Here is a 19,282-nt window from a genome sequence, read left to right on the forward strand (position 1 = left end):
TTGCTTTCGTATTTAATCGGAAGTCTGTAAAGATATCGAATCAAATGTTTCCATGGTTAAGTCATGCTGCATTTTTGAAAAATTATCATCATCTAAAATCGTTAAACCTTGAATTCGAGTTATCCTAATCAATGAAAATTTGATGGCCATTAGGGCTTTTTCACGGTTAATTAGGGCTTCAATTGGTATTTGGAGGGCATGATGTTATAGTCGCAAAGACTGGTCCAAGGATTTTTTGTAAAATCATTTTTCAACTGTATATGAACATGTCAGAGATTGGCGATAGGAAGGCAATCGTCAAACATTGACTCTGATTAAATAACAATATGCCTTATCAGACACTATCGAAGATGATAAATTGCTCAAGTCTCAACTGTGGTAAGTGCAAGAACAATTGAAATGAATCATAGCGTATGGCGGGAAAATGTTTTGAAAATAAAGACAAAAATTATAATTAGAATATTCTGGATATTTTTAAGGTACTTGAAAAACTTTATCAGTGGGCCTTTAGCATCTTACTCAGAGATAGTATCAGGAAAGTCTTAACACTTGGGGTGAATTGGTGAATCCCAATCGTGTTGCCCCACGATAAGAGACCATGGTGAAAAGACAAGCTGTATGATGACGAGATTTCAGTGTGCGCTATCAAATATACATATATAAATATCGGTCACGGGAGCAGAGCTGAGTTTATTAGCAGTTCATTCAGTGTTCAAGTGGGAAGCAGTTCAAATCTCTCGAGAGAGTGAGAAGTGGGAAAAGTTAGGAAAAAAAACTTTATACATTCAAGATGACTTTTGTGGAAATTCTTCCTGAACTCTTTGGTATCCATATCATCCCTGTGAATTATTCATTTAAATTGTGCACTAATGCAATGTCCAACAAAAAAAATCTCATTTTAGCCAGTTTATGCTATATGCAATGTGGTTCTTGGCTCATCTTTATGCTTAGTCTGCCCACTGAGGACTACTCACACCTTCTGGTTGGCCCACAGGTTTGTGGGATGGCAAGTGCAGGACTCACAGGACTCTTCCTGACTCATTTGCGCCTAAAATATCACAGAATTAAATTTGTGCATTTTTTTCTGCTGGGACTTGGAACAGCTCTTTTTACCATTTGCTCTCTGATCCTCGTAATCCGACCATTAGGTAGGTTTTTGCCATATCATTAACTCTTAATTAACGTTCATTTAGTCCATCAGTGTTGTCACAGAGAATGTTATTAAACAGACATCGTGCCGAATAGTATTGAGAATTTTCCACGAATCATTTTAAATAAATATTTTAAGCCGAAACTTGTACAAAACTGTGCAAACAAACAAAAACAGATTTTTTGAGTAATCACTGGTAATTTCTCATTTCGTTAATGACGCCGGATTTTCTCATATTTAATTTTCCGCGATATCTATGTATAAATTATTAAAGGGGGAGGGTTACGTTATGCTTTGGAAAATCAAAACTTTAACCAGAATTCTTATATTTGTTAATAATAATTTTCATGTTAAAATCTTCAAGATTATTTCAAAAAAACATTTCTTAATTTTGGTACTCATTACACGAATATTTTAAAAACTACAAAAAATTGCCTAGATTTTAAAATTTATTATTTAAGCTTGGGATCGTAGCATGAGCATTTTCCTCGACTTACGATTTTGTATCGACAGTTCCCATATTTTAATAATTTTTAAGTTATCAAAATGTCCAAATTAAACTGAGTTTCAATTTTTTATTAAATTTAAATTCAAAAACAATTTTAAAAAACCGGAAAATAAAAAAAAGTAAGCCTACTTTCACAATTAACTTTTAATTTTTAACCATTGAAAAACTTAAAATTATTCCCTAAAGCATTTGACGTATTCCCTTTCTGTCCCAAAAAAAATTGTAAGTTTGGAAAAAAATATAAGCAAAAAATGTTTTTTTTACTAAATAACTTTTCTTTTATAAAGAATTAAATCGATTATAATAGAAGCTATAGTCGCTTAATTAAGTACTAAAAGAAACAGCAAAAACCGTTTTATCTAGGTTACCGGGCGAAATAAAAAATCGTATGAAAGCCAAAGAACAAGAAAAAATGTGTTTTAAGTACATTATTCTTTTTTGAACACTCTTTTATAAAAAAAAAACATCATTGAAAATGAATTCCGTATGAAAAGATTTTCGAGAGCTCATTGAAGTTATTACAAAGAAAACAACAACAAATTTGACGTTTCGAAATCTTGAAATGTTGGTTCTATACCCCATTGCAAAAGAAAGCGGAATAGGAATAACAAGCGAAAAATTCCTTGGAATTTTCCACTATTTTTCCTTAAAAAATTCCATAGGAATTTTCCATAATAGGTTCCAAGGAAAATTTAATGGATTTAAGCTGGATTTTTTCTATAGAATACATCCATGGAAATGCTCGTGGAATTTATGTGGATTTTTCCACCAAAATAAAATGGAGAAAAAATGAAGCTGTCACATGCACCTCATGATTTTACTTCCGAATTTTATAGAAACGGCAAAGATTACGAGGATTATAATATGTTTTTATAAACCAGCAATAACGAATTGACACTTTGAGCAATAAAAAAATATTTTATTAAAAAAAAATTTTTTCCTAAAATATATATTAATTAACGTAAAAACAGCATTATTTTAGTTTGGCGACCTATTTAATGTAATCACTTCATTATTATCTACACGGAACGCAGCATCGCATAATTAATTATATTATAATTGCCACATGAATCACTAGAAATGTTTGCGGAAGGTTTGGAAACAAATTCTAAAAGTTGTCGCAACACCATTTTATTTGTTTGACATTTCAGAAAACTAGTGGAAAAATCCATATAAAACACTATGGAAAGATAGTGGAAATTTCCATATGTTTTATCCAGCTTATCCCGCGGACGTTTCACGTGTGAGTTTCCATATAAATCTTCCGCGGAATACCGCGGAATTTAACGCTGGAATTTCAGCATGTCGTACTAGTAAATTCCATGGAGCACTATGATTTCCATGGAATTTCCGGCTTTAAATTCCATAGGAAAACTTAGTGGAATTTTAGCGTCAAATTCCAGCGAATTTAGCCATTTGGACGCAAGTTTTCCATTGGAATTTTTGCGGAATTTTGCTATGGGGTAATGACCCACACGGTTTTTATTTATTGATTTCAAGGTATTTGACAGATTTGACATTTCGATCTTGATTTATTGATTTCAGAATTACAAAATATTGAAATTTTCCTGATATTGATTTTGATCTCGATCTCAAAACTAAAGTCAATGCTTACCGTGAAGTATATATTTCCAATAACTCAAAACATGTGTATTTAAAAAATATTTAATTAAATTTTATTAAAATATTGTCAGAAAAAAATACAGACAGTAGTAAAACCGTTAGCGGATGAAATAGAAATTAGGAATAACTTACTTCTTTAATAACAAATGTTAATAAAATAAATCATAAAACTAAAAAGAACGCATTAGATCTGTTATTCATCGGCAACATTTTAATCGTAATAAAAGATTTTTTTAAAAACAAACATTCACGAAGAATTAGAAAAATGATGATTTAGGGCAGAATCACATTGACAGTAAAATGCTCACCGTCACCGTCAAAGCCCTCACCGTATTTCGTTGATTTACGCATTTTCATTGTAATTTTTACGCAAATTCTTAATTACCGTATTACATTATCTCATACTCGGTGGCACTAAGTGAAAATAATATAAGAAAATTGAAGAAATAAAACGAAAATGCGATAAACAGTGAGTAAAAAAACTGTACGAAAAACTGTAGCAAAAAAATCCTACAGTTTTTTTTGCTTACCGTTTATCGCATTTTCGCTTTATTTATTCAATTTTCTTATACTATTTTCACCTTAGTGCTACCGAGTACGAGACAAGGTAATATCGTAAAGGAAAATTTGCATAAGAATTGCAATGAAAATGCGTAAATCAACGAAATACGGTGAGGGCTTTGACGGTGACGGTGAGCATTTTACTGTCAATGTGATTCTGCCCTTAAAGTTAAAAAATAAAGCAAAAAGCTTAGATTATGCGCCTTATACTGCAATATTGAGATATTACGCCTTTAATTTCATCAGAAAAATATTTTCATTGAGTTTCCTTATTAATCATTATAATTTATCAATTTTTTAAATTTACATGTAAGAGGGTAAAGCTGGCTTTTCAGACCTGAGTTTTTATGTCAGTTCCTCGCTACGATGACTTTGTTGGTGACTGACGATGAGCCAGAAAGCCAGAAACCTTTTCAGACCTAAATTAAGATTTAGTGCTCAGAAACGACATTTCCAAAAGGATAAACAAAATGAATTTTCAAACGTTTATGCACAAAATTATTTCTCTTCCGAGTATGGGGGACAAATTTCAATTTGTGCTTTTTTGGTATCCCTTTTTCGTTCAAAACATCATAAAACAGTACCTCAATACGCATGTAATTTTTTCTCATTTCTGAAATGACAGATTTTATATTTCATTGTGTCACTTCAAGGGTGCGTCATCATCGATAAGTCACTAACAAAGTACTAAACATTAGTTTCAACGAGGACTTAGCTAAGTCTCAAAATTTTAGGGCTTCGCCACAATCCGATATATTCAGACTATGACTTAAGCCTAAGCCACAAATCTCAAGTCTGAAGCCTGTATAAACGAAGTATTCGGTCTATCGGGGTATTTAACCCTCTAACGGGTAAGACCGCCTCCAGGCGGTCTTCACAAAAATCACATTTACAGCGACAATAAAAGTTTTATTTATTTAAAAGTGCTATAGTGTCCTCGGTAATAGTCTTATAAACATCTCTTGAAAGTTTGAACTCATTTTGACTCTTCGTTTTGATGCTATTCCCAATTTTGTGTGACAGGTCAGAGAAGAAGCAACAAAAAAATATTAGTGCAAAAAAACTCATTTCCAATTTCCATAGAAATACCGATTTGAAGTTATCTGACTAAAATAAATTTATTTTTTACTGAAAGATGTCATTCTACTTTGTATATTTTATTTAAAAAATTTGAAAAAAGTAAAAATGTGAATTTTAGAAGCAAAAAGAGTTTCAAAAAATTTTTATATTTTCTCACCTAGCGCCTAAACTAAAGAAGATAATGAAGAATGAATGGTTTTTTCGACTTTATTGGATCATAATTATCCTAGAAAACATTGTTTTAGAACTTTTCTTCGCATATTAAAGAAAACACCGTTAGAGGGTTAAGATTAAAACAAGGGTGGGACGATAATTTTTCAGTACTATCGAACCGATACTGTCGATAAATCTACATCTGTCAGAAGCGAGCAATAACCGTTTGAAACCGAATAAACTTGAAAATAAGTTTGTCCAGGTAGCGTTTTGACAACTGACGTACAATTTTCATTTGACGTTTGTTCGGTTTCAAACGGTTTTTGCTCACCTCTGGATCAAATGAATCTCGATTCTTTACGGATTGTTAGAGAATTTATTGCGACATTCTCTAAATAATTTGACTGTTGATTAATATCAATGTAAGCTACAAAAAAAAAAGAAAATTGATCGTTACAACGGTTACTACCATAAACGAAGTGTTGAAATGAACCTATGATTATTATTTTATAATTCTTTTTATTGTACAATGTAATATAATATATATATTTTTAAAAATACAATATGAAAATTTAATAATGCACATTTGAAAAAATCAATTTTAATTTCATAACATAACCCTCCCCCTTGGGAAAATTATATTTCTGTTCAGAAAAAAATAAGGGGAATTTTTGTGATATTTATTAATATTAAAAAACCACAAAAATTAAATAATATTATCACTCTTTCAAAAATAAAAACATTTTTCAATTTTGCAGTGTAACGTTTTGTGTTTTTGATCGTATTCTAATAAGATAAGAAAAAAATATTACTCACGTTTTTGTTTATCTTGTGCAGAGGCAAAAAGGTACTTAATCTCCCACAATAATTCAATGTTAAATGTATGTACAAATTAAATGGCAATTTGGCGGTCTTAGTTATTGGGCGACAATTTATCAGTTTATGTACAAAAAGTGTAGCTAATCCACATACAAATACCATCGAATTTTCGTGTTTTTCGTGTAAATAAATTTGGTATCTGTATCTGATAATTTTGTTGTAGATTCCTGGCCTGGAATATACTTCGGTGGACTGGGGCATGGTATCGTTTACATCACTGGACTGTCCTACATCCACTTCAGATCATCTTCAGACGGAAAGAGAGTGATCAGGATGGGAGGATGTCACTTAATGAATATCCTGGGAATGGCATTAATGGCTCATTTGGGTGCTCAAGTATTCAAGGATTCGCTGAAGTTAGCTGCAGGATGGATAATCCTGTTGGAGGGATTGCTTGCGATTGTCGCCTTGGTCACAAATGAGATCCTTCACCTCAAGGATGTCTATAACTACCGTGAATGCTTGGATGGGAGCGTTAAGGAGGCAAATATGAGGCGAGATAACTTCCAGTCGGCCATTGGCGTAGATGCTGAGACTCCCCATGATACTCCAAATACTAGCTATCAGCTCAAACTAACAATCCTAAGTGTTAGCATGAAGATAACGAATGCCATGCTAACGCACATTCCTCTCATTTTCTTCACAAATATCGCCGTGGAGAACCTCCTGGGCCGCGAGAACCATCTGGAATTTATGATGTTCTACTTTGCAGTAGTCGGAATGATCCTATCCCTGCTGACATGCCTCAAATTCAGCATCAGGTTCATCTACATGAATCAGAAATTCTCCCTGATCCTACCAATGATCATTGGCTTTTCTTTGATGACTGCTGAAAAATATTCCTTTGCCGCTGTTGGATTCTGGTTCTTCTTCATGCACCTGGGTCAGGCAGCCCTCTGCCCCGATGTCTCCATCATGGAATTCACAGATATCCGGTACTCGGAATTAATGCTGAGCCTAGGATACTGCGTAGAATCCATGATGACCACAATAACGCTCTTTCTGTGGCATCAACATCCAAAAGTCATGCTCTTTGACAATCTTGTGGCATCCTACTGGACAAATTTTGCCATATTCGGACCTATCTGTCTCATCCTTCTCCTTTCCCTGCAATTTCTCAAATATCCCGCCACTACGAAGAAATCCATTCTGGACATTCAGCGGTTGGTTCTCTTCGGACCTGATCCAGATCCTCAACCAATTGATTCAATCTCCGAGACTACTAAATAATTCGGCGAGAATTAAATTTAAGGGAACTGTATTTTGCAAGGTGTTTGTATTTGACCACATTTGTAAGTTCCACCTATAAATAATTTAGGCCACGCCTCATCCTAAAAGAAATACAGGCAGCTGAAGTTGTGATTTCGTGATATTCAAAGTTATGCATTGTTTCGTTTGGAGTTCTGGCTTAAGGCTCCGCCTTTAAAATATAAGCCACGCCCACTGTCGATTGCATTGCAATCAACGACAAACACGTAAAAGTAAGGTAGTCTATACCTCCTCACAGTGACAAGTAATATCATCTTCTAGAAAATCTCTTTTTTCCCCATTATCCCTCGACCTTGCCCTACAAATCCACTAGCGTAACTAGATAAGTTTTTGACTGGTTCCTGTCAAAATATTATAAAGATTTTTTTGCCCCACTCTGCTTAAAAAAGTGAAAGTGTCTCGGATTAATACAATGTGGAGTGTTGTACGAGATAATTGGTTTTAGTCATGGATAAATTTCCAACTGACCAGGCGATCGACAAACGAAATATACAGTAACCAGTTGTGACTTGTTACGTTCGAAAATTTAACCACATGTTTAGTTTATTTAGCCACGCCCCCTATAAAATTTACCTATTTTAATAGGATTTTCCATATCATTGCATACTATTTATTATTATGAATATTATTAATAATAATATTAATATTCAAGTGCTCAATTTTATCCATTTCCTGAAACATTAGCGGAAAAAAGCGATAGACAGGTTTGCCACTCATGATTTACTTTGGGTGTCAATTAGCTCGATCCTGAAGACTGACGCGCGATCAGGGCTATCTCGGAGACTGTTCATGCGATCAGAACATTTTTGATAGCACGATCAACGCGATTTTACAGACTTACCGGCGCATTCACGACGATCTTTTCGAAAATGTAATTCTGATTGACGCGATCTGCGGATCTACTACTCACGCTTCACTCTCTGGTTAAAATTATTTACCCAGGGTGAACGGGTTTGCCACTAACGCTTACTTTTGGTGCTGATCAGCGCGCTTCTAGAGACTGATTGCGCGATCAAAGTGATCTTAGAGACTAATCGCGTGATTAAAGCGTTCTTGGAGACTGATCGCGCGATCAGTGCGATTTTACAGACTAACTGGCGCGTTCACCGCGATCTTGGAAACTAATCGGTGCGATCTGCGGATCTGATACTCATGGTTCACTCGCTGACCATACATATTTACTCAAGGTGAACGGATCTCCCACTAACGCTTACTTTCGGTGCCGATCACCGAGGTTCGGTAGACTGATCGTGCTATCAAAGCGATCTTAGAGACTAATCGCGTAATCAAAGCGTTTATTAGGACTGATCGCGCGATAAGTGCAATTTCCACATTTCCACATTCTGCCACTCACATTTTCTGATTTTTCTACCAAGGACTACCCAAAAAGCATTTCTTTTTCTTAAAATAATCCTATAGAATTCTTTAAAGTAAAGCGCTATATAACCAAAATTCTTATAATCTGCTTATAGCGCTCTTGATTCCGTCAATGCGATTACAGAAAGTGTAGTAGTGCTTTATGAACCACTCTGGGGCTTAAGAGCTTCTACAAGAATTTCAATAAAAAGTCTCATTATAAGCCTTTTAAAAGAACATTTAAAGACTCGTGAAAGTCTTTGTTCTATAATAATAATAAAAATAATAAATGGGAGGTTGTCGGCCCCATGCCCGTGGAATCAAGTGCAGTGAAGCTCACTAGATGCGATCCGAACACCTTTAACGCCAGAAAAATTCGTGGTGACCGTGGTGATCTAAAGGGGATTCGAACCTGGGACACTTGCATCATAGAGCGAGTGCTCTACTACTTGATCCTTTGAGTGCCCCAGACTCGTGAAAGTCTTGGTTCTATAAGGCAACTATTTTGCTTATTGGGTACTGCAGTGATCCCAAAAAGGGTCCAATGCAGTGATAATTTCCAGGTTTCCTCAATTCGGTCCTTTCAAAGAAATTAACATTTAAGCATATACTTCAGGAGAATAATGCATAAGGAATTCACTAAATATAAAACACTGCTAAAAGAGGGACCATTTGCATTCTAGATTACAAACTGGAAAGAATGCAATTAAGGGAATTATTTCCTTTAAAGTTAATCTGAAATGTTTCTTTTTTAAGAAGAATGTCCTACTTTTGCAATTGGATAGGGCTTCACTTCACGGAAATCTTCTGTATAATGGCGCCTAACACTAGAAGAAACTTACGTCAGAAATTGCCCTTTTTAAATTTTACGTTTCTCAATACAATCATAGGGGAAATTTTCTTTAAAAAAAAGGGTTTTAAAAAATCCTCCTAGTGTGGAGAGACCTTAAGAGATAAATCCCTGACCAGTAGGGGAATTCTATAACAATATGACAATGTCATATGACAAATTTCAAATGTTTATGTGGTAAATTCGGAAAAATTAATCGAGAATCAGTCATATCAGTTACTAAGAACTTTATGGAACTCCTAGCAATGGCCAATCGATGCTCATTAGGCTTTAATGTCGTCCTATTTTCGATTTCATCACGAGAATTTGTCATATCGTTAGAGAATTCTGTAATAATCTGGCGATGTCATACGACAACTTGCGTTCGAATCTCAGGAGAGATTTTTCGAAAATGCGATTCTGTCTCCGTTACATTTCCACTTCATCTCACATGAGATAGTCATAAGTCACGTATTTGAGATTTTTTGCAATTTAAATGATAATGGATTTTATAAAACAAATCAACCAAGACGTACTGTATTTGCAAAATATCACAAAGTAATTTAAGAATTTTAATAAATTTATAAATTTTAATTAAAAAATTAATAAATTGTAGAGCGTACGACCTATTCGATACATGTCAACCCAAGTCGATGGCTGTAATCCACCAATCCTAATCCTTTATTCCTTTAATTGTTCGAAACAAACCTCTTAAAAGATGGATCTTATTTGATCTTCTGAATCTCGTGAGATTCAAAATGAATATTTCATGTTTACTAGCAGAAAGGGGCGTGGCCTATATTTTATTTGAGGGAATTTATTGCAGACTGTCGTTTGAAAATTGTGATAAGATGATAAATAAAATATCACATGGAGGATGTTACAGTGCCATAATATACTTTGAATAGAAATTCTACAATCACAATAATCAATAGGTTAAAAAATCTTTAATGAAGCGTGGCCTAAAATTATCTATAAGTAGAATATAATCAAGAGGTCAAATACTAATAGCATGCAAATTACAGGATTTAGATAAGATCTTGCACAAGTGTTAAAGAGTCCCAATATTTTTTTTACATACCAATAAATTACTTGGATTTTTTTATACTCGAGTGATAAGAATATCATTGCAAACATGACCGACATCTATCATTTATCATTGCGATACTGTTGGTCACCCCTGAGAAAGCTCGGTGATTTTTTTCTCTTCTCGATAAGCCTAATCCTGCAGGATTGACTCTCTTTCGTTCTTTAATGTGTGTTTCCTTATCGACCAAGAAAGGTGTATTAATTAAGAAACGCTTTACTTACGACGAATTTCACTTGTGCAGTTGGTGAGGTGCCATCAGAGTGAATACAAGTGTTAATGGGTGAAAATGAGTGTACTTCCAGAATTATTTGGTAAATATATCCTGGTGGAAGGATTTATCGGAAGGAAATTAATGTTCCGTGAAGAATATAGCTGTGGAAATTCTTCCTTTTAATGATTAACTTAGTGTAGAGTGGTTTTTTTTCCTGGCGGACTTTGGCAAAGAATTTATAGTGAACTGTATTTACCGCATATTATACCCAAAGGAAGATTGCAAAATACGAAAGCCCGATATGTTTTCTGGTTAAAGTCGCAATATAAAAACTCTTGGCAATTGAGTATTTAGTATTTTTTTTAATAATATAAAAAATTTCAGTAAAATATATTTTTCGATGAAAAAGTACCAAATTGGAACGTTTAAAAACTAATTGCAGTGTCATATGAACGTTTTCGCAAATGGAAAATTACAAATTTTCCATTTGCTTTTTATGATCTTGCCATATGCTGCATAATTGAACAATTTTTGATGCCATTTGGCCTAATTTATTGACAAAAAAATATTTTGTTGATGATTTTGAGCTTGGTTCTAACATTTGCAATTGTTTAACATTATTATTAGCACATTTCCGTTTGAAATAGAAAAAATTCTAATTAAACGCCGATTAAAATCTTTCATAATCTTCCAGAATCTTGTGAAAAAATCGTTTTCTCCAGGTTTATTTACGAATCAAAATTAATTACCGGTTAAATTGATTGATAAATTTAAAAAAAAAAACATTTCAAAATAAGAAATAGCTTAAGAAAAGTAGGTTTTAGGTTTTAGAATATTTTAGCATGACTAGCAAGCTTTTGAACTAATAAAAAAAGTAAATACGGGAAAGGTACATCATTTACAGGTATTATACGAGTACCCATTACCGATTAAGTCCGATGCAATGGGGTTTAAACTTTCCAAATCTTATAAAAAAATACAATTTTAATCAAATCGGTTGAAATATAGGCCCTCCAAAGTAGTTAAACTTTGATCTTCACAAATTCGACATCGAAATGGTTTTCGAATATAGGTGTCCAAGGACGAAATATTCGCCTTCACTATCTTTAAAACATATTCGAAAATAAAAGAAAACGTAGGAGCCGTTTTTGAAATAACACAAAAAAACAACAAATAAAAATAATTTGAAAAAAAAATATTTTGAAAAATAAAAATTTTAAATTGAACAGAAAATTTTTAAAAAAGGAAATAATAATATGATATTTTTCAATTACCGTTCCATAATCTGCTATACATTGAATTAAAAACCGTTTAAATAAAAGAAACTGAAGTTTTTTATTTAAAAAAAAGACTTTAAAAATTAGCAATGTAAAAAAAATGAAAATTCTTATAACGAGAAAAAGAAAGACGAAAATCCACTAAAGAAATTGTTTTTTTTTTGTTCCAATATGAATTATTTAACAACAAAATAGATATTTTACTGAACATTACAAAATTTTAAATGATTTTACTTATTAAACTAACCATTGTAAAAAGTATTGACTATTAAATAAATTTAAAAAATTATTTTTTTTTCTAAAATTTGAGACCGATTTTTTCTTTAAAAAAAGGATATTTCAATAAAATTTAATTTTTTTCGTTCTTTTAAAATGTTTTTCATGCTTAGCCAATAAAAAGCTTAAGCTTTAATTTATTAATAGTAAAAAACGCTCAGGTTAGTAAATTGGGAAATTTATTTTTTTAATAAATAAGAAAAAGCAATATTTTACGTAAAATAAATCAATAAAAATCAATAAGTAAACATCAAGACCAATTTATTCGTAAGTTTTTAAAAATTATCAGTCTCAAAAATGAACATTTATTCCTTAAAACTGTTTAAAATATTTAAAAATACCGACAAAACATAAAAAAAGAAATAAAAATAAAAAATACAAAAAATTTCTATTTTTTGACTTTTATTTTTACATTTTTGTTATTTTTTTCATTTTTTGAATTGTATATAAAACGGTTTTAGTAAATAAATTAGAAAATTTATTTATTTTTTTAATAAATAAGAAAAGCAGTATTTACCTAAAATAAATCAATAAAAATTAAGATCAAGATAAATTTATTCGTAAGTTTTAAAAAATCATCAGTCTCAAAATTAAACATATATTCCTTAAACCTGATTAATATATTTAAAGATACCGAGAAAACAAAACGAAAATAAAAGAATTAAAAAAAAATACAAAATATTTCTATTTATTGGGTATACTATTTTTACATTTTTGTTTTATTTTTTATTTATTATTTATTATATATTAAATAATTTATTTTTTTAAATGCCGAATATTCAAATATTTAGAAATAACTTTAAATTAAATAAAATAATTTTAAACAATCAATAAATCCACTTAGGTAAACCTTTGGCAATTCCCTCATTTCTTTTTAAATAAAATTACTCATTTCCTTCCTATCTCGAAAATTTAACCGAGATTTACGTAATCTCAAAGCCAAATCTATAATCCGGATTAGGGTTCAGCATATCATTACACATTTTTATCATTCAATATCGACTGATGCTTCTGTTTCCTTGCCAAAATTTTTTTTCCATGCGAAGATGAATAAAACTAAGATTTTGTTATGTAATTGAGAAAAGTTTAAAAGATAACTCAGTGGAAGTACAATGTAGAACTTCTAATTAATTACTTCGAAAGGTCTCCTGGGACTTTTATTGACTTTAAATCTGATTAATTCCCCGCGATTAGATAAGATTGCTCAAAATTTATAACTTTGATTGATAAAATTTTTCAACCAGAAATAGGTAGACGGTAGAGTACTTGAAATATATAAATATTGATTCAAGAATGAGTAATCTCCAAAAGAAATCCTAGAAAATCTGAATGATAGCCTTGAAATTAGATTTACAAAAAAAATTATAAACATTGACCTAGTGCACTTGACTTTGTGAGTTTTTATCTTTAGTTGTTACCTTCACTTAAGTCAGGGTCGTATTATTTTTCTTTTAGTGAGCCTATGTTTCCTTCAATGCGGAGCATGGATGGGCTTTCTGATTTACATGCTGCCGGAGCACTATGAACCCGTTCTGGTGGGACCACATATCATAGCCATGGCTTCGGCGGGTCTAGCAGCGATTATAATGGCCGGTACTAAGCACCTTTATGGCCGGGTCAGATTTTATCACATGCTGCTCATTGCAGCTGGATCTGTGTCTCTCCTAGGATGTGGCTTAGCCTTTATCCTTCACTATGAAGGTGAGTTTACTTGCCCTGAGAACTCTATCTGATTTCAATTGGGCTCGATAAGCCATCTTCAGCTACCGTTGACGCAGTGAAGTCTTTTGTGGGTATCAGTAAATTGAAAGAAATTTCCGCAGCGTGGACTTTGGCGGGAATTTTATCAACACACAAAAAAAAACTAGAAAAGCTTTAAATGGGTAAAGATTTATGCGGCGACCTTTATTTTCATTTTAGATCCCACTGTTGGTGTCTTCTTTGGAGCGATAGGGCATGGAATGGTATATGTGACGGGGCTGTGTTACGTCCATTTCCGCTCCAAGGATGACAATTTCCGCGTTACCCGAATAGGACTCTGCCATTTAGTTCATATGGGAGGAATGTGCCTATACGTACACAGCACGGCTCAATTAGGATTTAATGGTCCGGATATTGTCTACAGAGCAGGATGGATCATTACAGCTGGAGCCATCCTAGCCCTTTGCGTCCTACTCCTCAACGAACTTCTCAATTGCATGGGAGCGTACAATTACAAAAAATGCCGGGATCCAGTACTTGAGGATGCAAATGACATCAGTGATCACTTCAAGTCAACCCTTGGATTAAATGACGCTGCATCTCTCACCCAACAGCCTAGCCACAAACGACAATTTCTAATTAGTGCCTTGGCTTTAAAACTCAAACTAATTAACATTACGTTCAACTATCACATTTTCCTCTACTTCACGCACTTCACAATTCACTACCTCCTCCAGGACTACGACCCTTACTACAACTACCACTACATCATGTACTACTTCGGACTTTTAGGAGTTATCATTGGGGTCATAGCTTCCACCTTCTTGAACTACAAATTGATCGTGATGAAGGTCCTAGGAGCAGCCTTCTTAGCTTTAATTGTTGGGATACCCCTCCTTACAACTGGTCACTACGGCATGGCGGGAATATCCTTCTGGCTCATGTACTTGTCACTGGGAATTGGGTCATTTGGCCCAGATGTAGCCATTCTAGAGGTCTCAAATATCCGAATGACTGAGCTGATGCTGGCTAAAGGATACATTATGGAACACACAGTTGTCAGCACCATAATCTTCCTCTTCCAACGCCATCCTCATATGATCCTGACAGGAGACATTGTGTCTACGGGATGGGCGAGTGGAGGAACATTTGCCGGACTCTTCCTAATTCTCCTGATCATTTTCACCATTTTCTTCCCTCAGACACACAGGAAGGGTCTGATTACCATCCAGTACATGGCTCTGTATAATCGAGAGGATAAGCCAGAAGTTCCAATTAAGCCAGTCACAGCAGATATTTCAATGCCATCGTAGGAGAAAATTTGTTTTGAAAAGGTTGGTTTATGTTTTTAGAGTTAAAGCGAAAACTTTGGATTTCTGGGTAACGCACAATTCCGGACAAAACAATTTGGAAATTCTTAAACATTCACCCTTATCGAAAAACTCAGACTAATGAAAAAACGTTATATTACTAAGATTTTATTGGATGCATTAAATAAATTTCAACATTTTGAAAAAAAGTGCCAATAGGGGTTCCCTGTCGAAGAGGTGTTCCTTCGGCCCTACTTTCTGGAGATTATTTAGGGTACGTGTGCCAAATTTCAGCATAGTTGCATGCAAGCGCCAAAGTCTCAAGTTTGTAATATCTTTAATAGAAATTGATTATTTTTCCTTCTACTTAAGGAGTGTTGCTTAGAACTTGGTAGACAGTTTATCGTCTTTATTTACTCTAAAATCGTTCTTAATACATTTTAAAATGAATAAAAATGTAGACATAGCTTTGGTGCCCTATTTCGGCCACCTTTATTCTCATAGTTCCTTGCCCTTCAGGAATTCTTCCAATGCCTTTTTCACGTCATCTAGTTTCCCAAAGCTACATTTTTTGCTATTCTTTTGCATTGTATAATCTGTAGAGTATGTATAAACTAAAAATTCAAGGAAATTCGAGGAACAAAAAAGGTGGCCGAAATTGCAAGCTGGCCGGAATTTGGCACATTTACCCTAATTGATTTTTATCTAGTTCCATCTCATTTAGGAACTCAAGTACTCAAAAAAATCCGATTAACTTAAGGGTGTCAGAATGACCTAAGATAATTTTCATCAAAATCGTAAAATTTGCTTGCTGCATTACAATTCGGAAAGAGTTAAAATAGTTGTCCGAACTCTAAATTACTTTGTCCGGAATTTCACTTTGTCCGAAATTCCAAAATTGATCCTTACGTTGTTTACAACGAGGTTATTCAGATTGGTAATTTCGACACATTTTTCAATTAATTTTTAATGTTGATTATTAAGATCTTAGCTATTCGTTCAATAAAATCTTATTTGAATTTTAATATGGAAATAATTCTTTATTAAAAAAATATTTTTTAAGGAAAATTTAAAAAAAAATATATCTTTCTAATGGTTGTTCTACTTAGAATTCCTAATGTGAAACACATAAATCATTACAAAAAGTATAACCAGAAGAGTTTAGCTTCTTATTAATGCCTCCTCCCCTATAAAAAGTGAACATATGCTTCAAGTTCAAAATAGCTTAGTGCATTTTCCCACAAGAATTTTTATTAATCGATAGGAAAACCATAAAACTTATTAAGAAAAGCTACGTTTCCTTTTTACAGTGCAGTGGTTTTCCTCCTTTTCGAAGTATTGCATTTTTAGCCGAAGAACGAACCATTGATTTTCTTTTTATTTTTATATAAATAGAACGGAGAAAATTCAAATAAGTATTTTTGAAATAAAGGATGATGTACATAGGGGTTAATCCGATCAAACTAGTATTATTATAGCAATAATGACTTATTGCACAATGTATAATAATTATTCTACAAATATTTCAAACGGGTCACAGTCGAAATCCCAGCCAAAATTTCGAAAGCAAAGTCGAAAAGTCGAAAAGCCAAAATGTCGAAAGCAAAAAACTCAAAAAGCCAAAATCAGGAAGAATAAAATCACGAAGGAACAAAATTTCAAATGAGTTGATTTCCGTTACGTAAAAGTTCCTAAAGGGTCAAAATTTCGAATAGCCAAAATGGCGAATAGGCCAAAATCCTAAACACCAGAATTTCGAAAGCCAAAATTCCGAAATACAAAATTCTGAAAATTTGAAATCTAGTTCGAATTCTTGTTGGAGGCAAAGGAAAATGTTCTATGTTTTAAGAAATTATTTTACACATTGTCCCCCTTGTCATTTCATCACTTTCAGGATTTTGAACATTTGGGATTTTGGCTTTTCGAGATTTCGGTTTTCGGAATTTTGGCTTTTCGCGATTGGTTTTCGAAATTTCCACCTATTAGAGATTTTGTTTCTTCGAGATTTTGGCTGGTACCGATTTCAAACATAAGTTCTTATAATAATTATTTTAACAATCGCTTATAAAAACATTCAAAAGTAGTTTTGATCTTAAAATGTTTTCATTTTCTATACCATGGTTTAATACTAAATATTTCTTGAACAGTTTTTAAGATGAGTCGAATATTCAAAATTTTCAAATAAAGGATGCAAAGAATTTCTATTTTTCAGTTTTTTCTATTATTCTTTTTTAATTATCGAAAGATAACTTTTTTTTAAGTAAAGTAGAAAAACCTCAAATCTAATCTAAAAATTCTGGATACAAAAACAAAAGTTCCAGAATAAGAAATACAATATAACTGAAATATCAAGGAAAAAGTAATAAAAAGTCAGAAGTTAAGAGTAAAACAATTCTGGTAATCAAGCTTAAGATTCTGAATTCGAGAATAAAATGTTTAGGTTAGAAAAGCAAAAATTTCAAATATCTGAATTTAAAAGTAAAAATATCTTGATTCGAGTAACACATTCAAATTATGCAGTATTAAAAAAATATTTAATATAACGAAAAGAGTTCTAGAAAAATTTTTTTTAAATCAAGAATATAATATCTGGGACAAGGGGAAATATTCAGGAATAGCAATTTAAAAAATAAATCAATTTTTTTAAGTCCTTTGTACTGTTTTTTCAAGTTTGTGGTTAATGTTCTAAATATGGGCCAGATGTTTTTAAACACTTTTAAAAAAGAATAATTATAGATTTTGGATAAAATTCCTAGATTTCAGTGATAGACGTGTTCTTGGCTGGAAATTCAGACGAATTATTCCTGACTTTGGCCATTGTCTTAACGTTCTTTGATTTTATCCTTTCTTTTTTTCTAAATAAGTGATATAAGGCTTACATTTTTCTAAAGTTTTTTTTTACAATTAAAAATAAAGTACCTAGAATTTATTTTAGGCTTTGTAGAGTAGGTGATTTTTTTAATACTTGGGATTGTCTTGCAACTTTTTTATAATTTTATTTTGAGTGAAAAAGTGATAAAAATATTATTATTATTATATTTTATAATGTATGTTTTCAGTATAAGTAAAAGTTATTAAAATAGTTGCTAATAGGATTATCAGCTTTCGAATATCGTTAACCTTTAATAGTTCAACTTCTTTTTCTAAAGCAAAATATCTATTTTAATAATTCTTTTCTTTACTACATATTCTTGTTCTATTACATAGACAGATTAGATGGTCTTACTCAAAATATAGTCTGAGAAATCTTGTCTACTGATAATGTTTTTTCTAAAACCGTTTCCAAAAATCAGGTTCCAACGGCTGAATTTTTCAAATTTTGACATGAAAATTTCAGAAAATATAGTTTAAATGTTGTACTTTTATTATGCTTAATGCCCAACGCACAATAACTTTTGTTTGTAAATATGTTTCCAAAATTTCCTATGAGAGAAAACGAGATAACTAGATTTCTGTTTCATTCACTCTCATTGAAAAGTCAAAAACATGTTAACAAAACAAAATTTATTGTGCGTTGCGCATAAGAGCCCAAATTAATTTGTTTTTATTATGTTGAAAAAATATGTAATAATATCGTTTATTTTTAATCTGCGTGACCCACGTAACCCCTTAATAAAACTATTTTTTTATTAAGAAAAAATGCAAATTAAATCGTTGGCCATCTTCTTCTAGTCATGGACCAAAATTTGCGTCCACCGCCGTCTTAGCGTTACTGACTAAATTTCGAAACTAAAAAAGTTAAATACGAAAAGAGAGAAATTGAATTATTTAAATTAGATTGCCTTTAGGGACTCTTTGAATACTTATCTATTTGACTAATTTGTCACATTGAGAAACTTTTGACAAATCTTTACAAATTTCTCCTTTTAGGATGGGAATCACACCGGAAAGACTACCCCGTTCCCGGCTGACAATAAAGACAGTGTGCAAAAAAAATCACCGTGAGCCTTTCAATGTTTTCATTGTGTTCCATTCATGCTGACATGGAATTTTTGGGAAGCATGCGCGA

General features: G+C 32.5%; 2 protein-coding genes across 2 annotated transcripts; both read left to right on the top strand.

Annotated features, from left to right (window-relative positions):
• Positions 1–712: 712 nt before the first annotated feature.
• On the top strand, positions 713–7,298 carry LOC129806041 (uncharacterized). Its single transcript, XM_055854355.1, has 3 exons — positions 713–824; positions 903–1,148; positions 6,118–7,298. Exons 1-3 carry the CDS (start codon positions 791–793, stop codon positions 7,182–7,184), a joined length of 1,347 nt encoding a protein of 448 aa, XP_055710330.1. The 5' UTR covers positions 713–790; the 3' UTR covers positions 7,185–7,298.
• A 3,423-nt stretch (positions 7,299–10,721) lies between these two features.
• Positions 10,722–19,209, top strand: LOC129806040 (uncharacterized). The gene is made up of 4 exons (XM_055854354.1): positions 10,722–10,809; positions 13,718–13,963; positions 14,183–15,297; positions 19,144–19,209. Exons 1-3 carry the CDS (start codon positions 10,785–10,787, stop codon positions 15,274–15,276), a joined length of 1,365 nt encoding a protein of 454 aa, XP_055710329.1. The 5' UTR covers positions 10,722–10,784; the 3' UTR covers positions 15,277–15,297; positions 19,144–19,209.
• Positions 19,210–19,282: the final 73 nt, after the last annotated feature.

The sequence above is a fragment of the Phlebotomus papatasi genome, chromosome 3 (genome assembly GCF_024763615.1).
Source record: "Phlebotomus papatasi isolate M1 chromosome 3, Ppap_2.1, whole genome shotgun sequence".
NCBI classification, from domain to species: Eukaryota; Metazoa; Arthropoda; class Insecta; order Diptera; family Psychodidae; genus Phlebotomus; species Phlebotomus papatasi.

Excerpts from the sequence above, each read along its gene's own strand:
- LOC129806041 (XM_055854355.1), top strand. The coding sequence starts at position 791 with ATGACTTTTGTGGAAATTCTTCCTGAACTCTTTG. Across the intron at positions 825-902 it reads AATTCTTCCTGAACTCTTTG|CCAGTTTATGCTATATGCAA; the intron begins GTATCCATATCA and ends ATCTCATTTTAG. Across the intron at positions 1,149-6,117 it reads CCTCGTAATCCGACCATTAG|ATTCCTGGCCTGGAATATAC; the intron begins GTAGGTTTTTGC and ends ATTTTGTTGTAG.
- LOC129806040 (XM_055854354.1), top strand. The coding sequence starts at position 10,785 with ATGAGTGTACTTCCAGAATTATTTG. Across the intron at positions 10,810-13,717 it reads TGTACTTCCAGAATTATTTG|TGAGCCTATGTTTCCTTCAA; the intron begins GTAAATATATCC and ends TTTTTCTTTTAG. Across the intron at positions 13,964-14,182 it reads CTTTATCCTTCACTATGAAG|ATCCCACTGTTGGTGTCTTC; the intron begins GTGAGTTTACTT and ends TTTTCATTTTAG.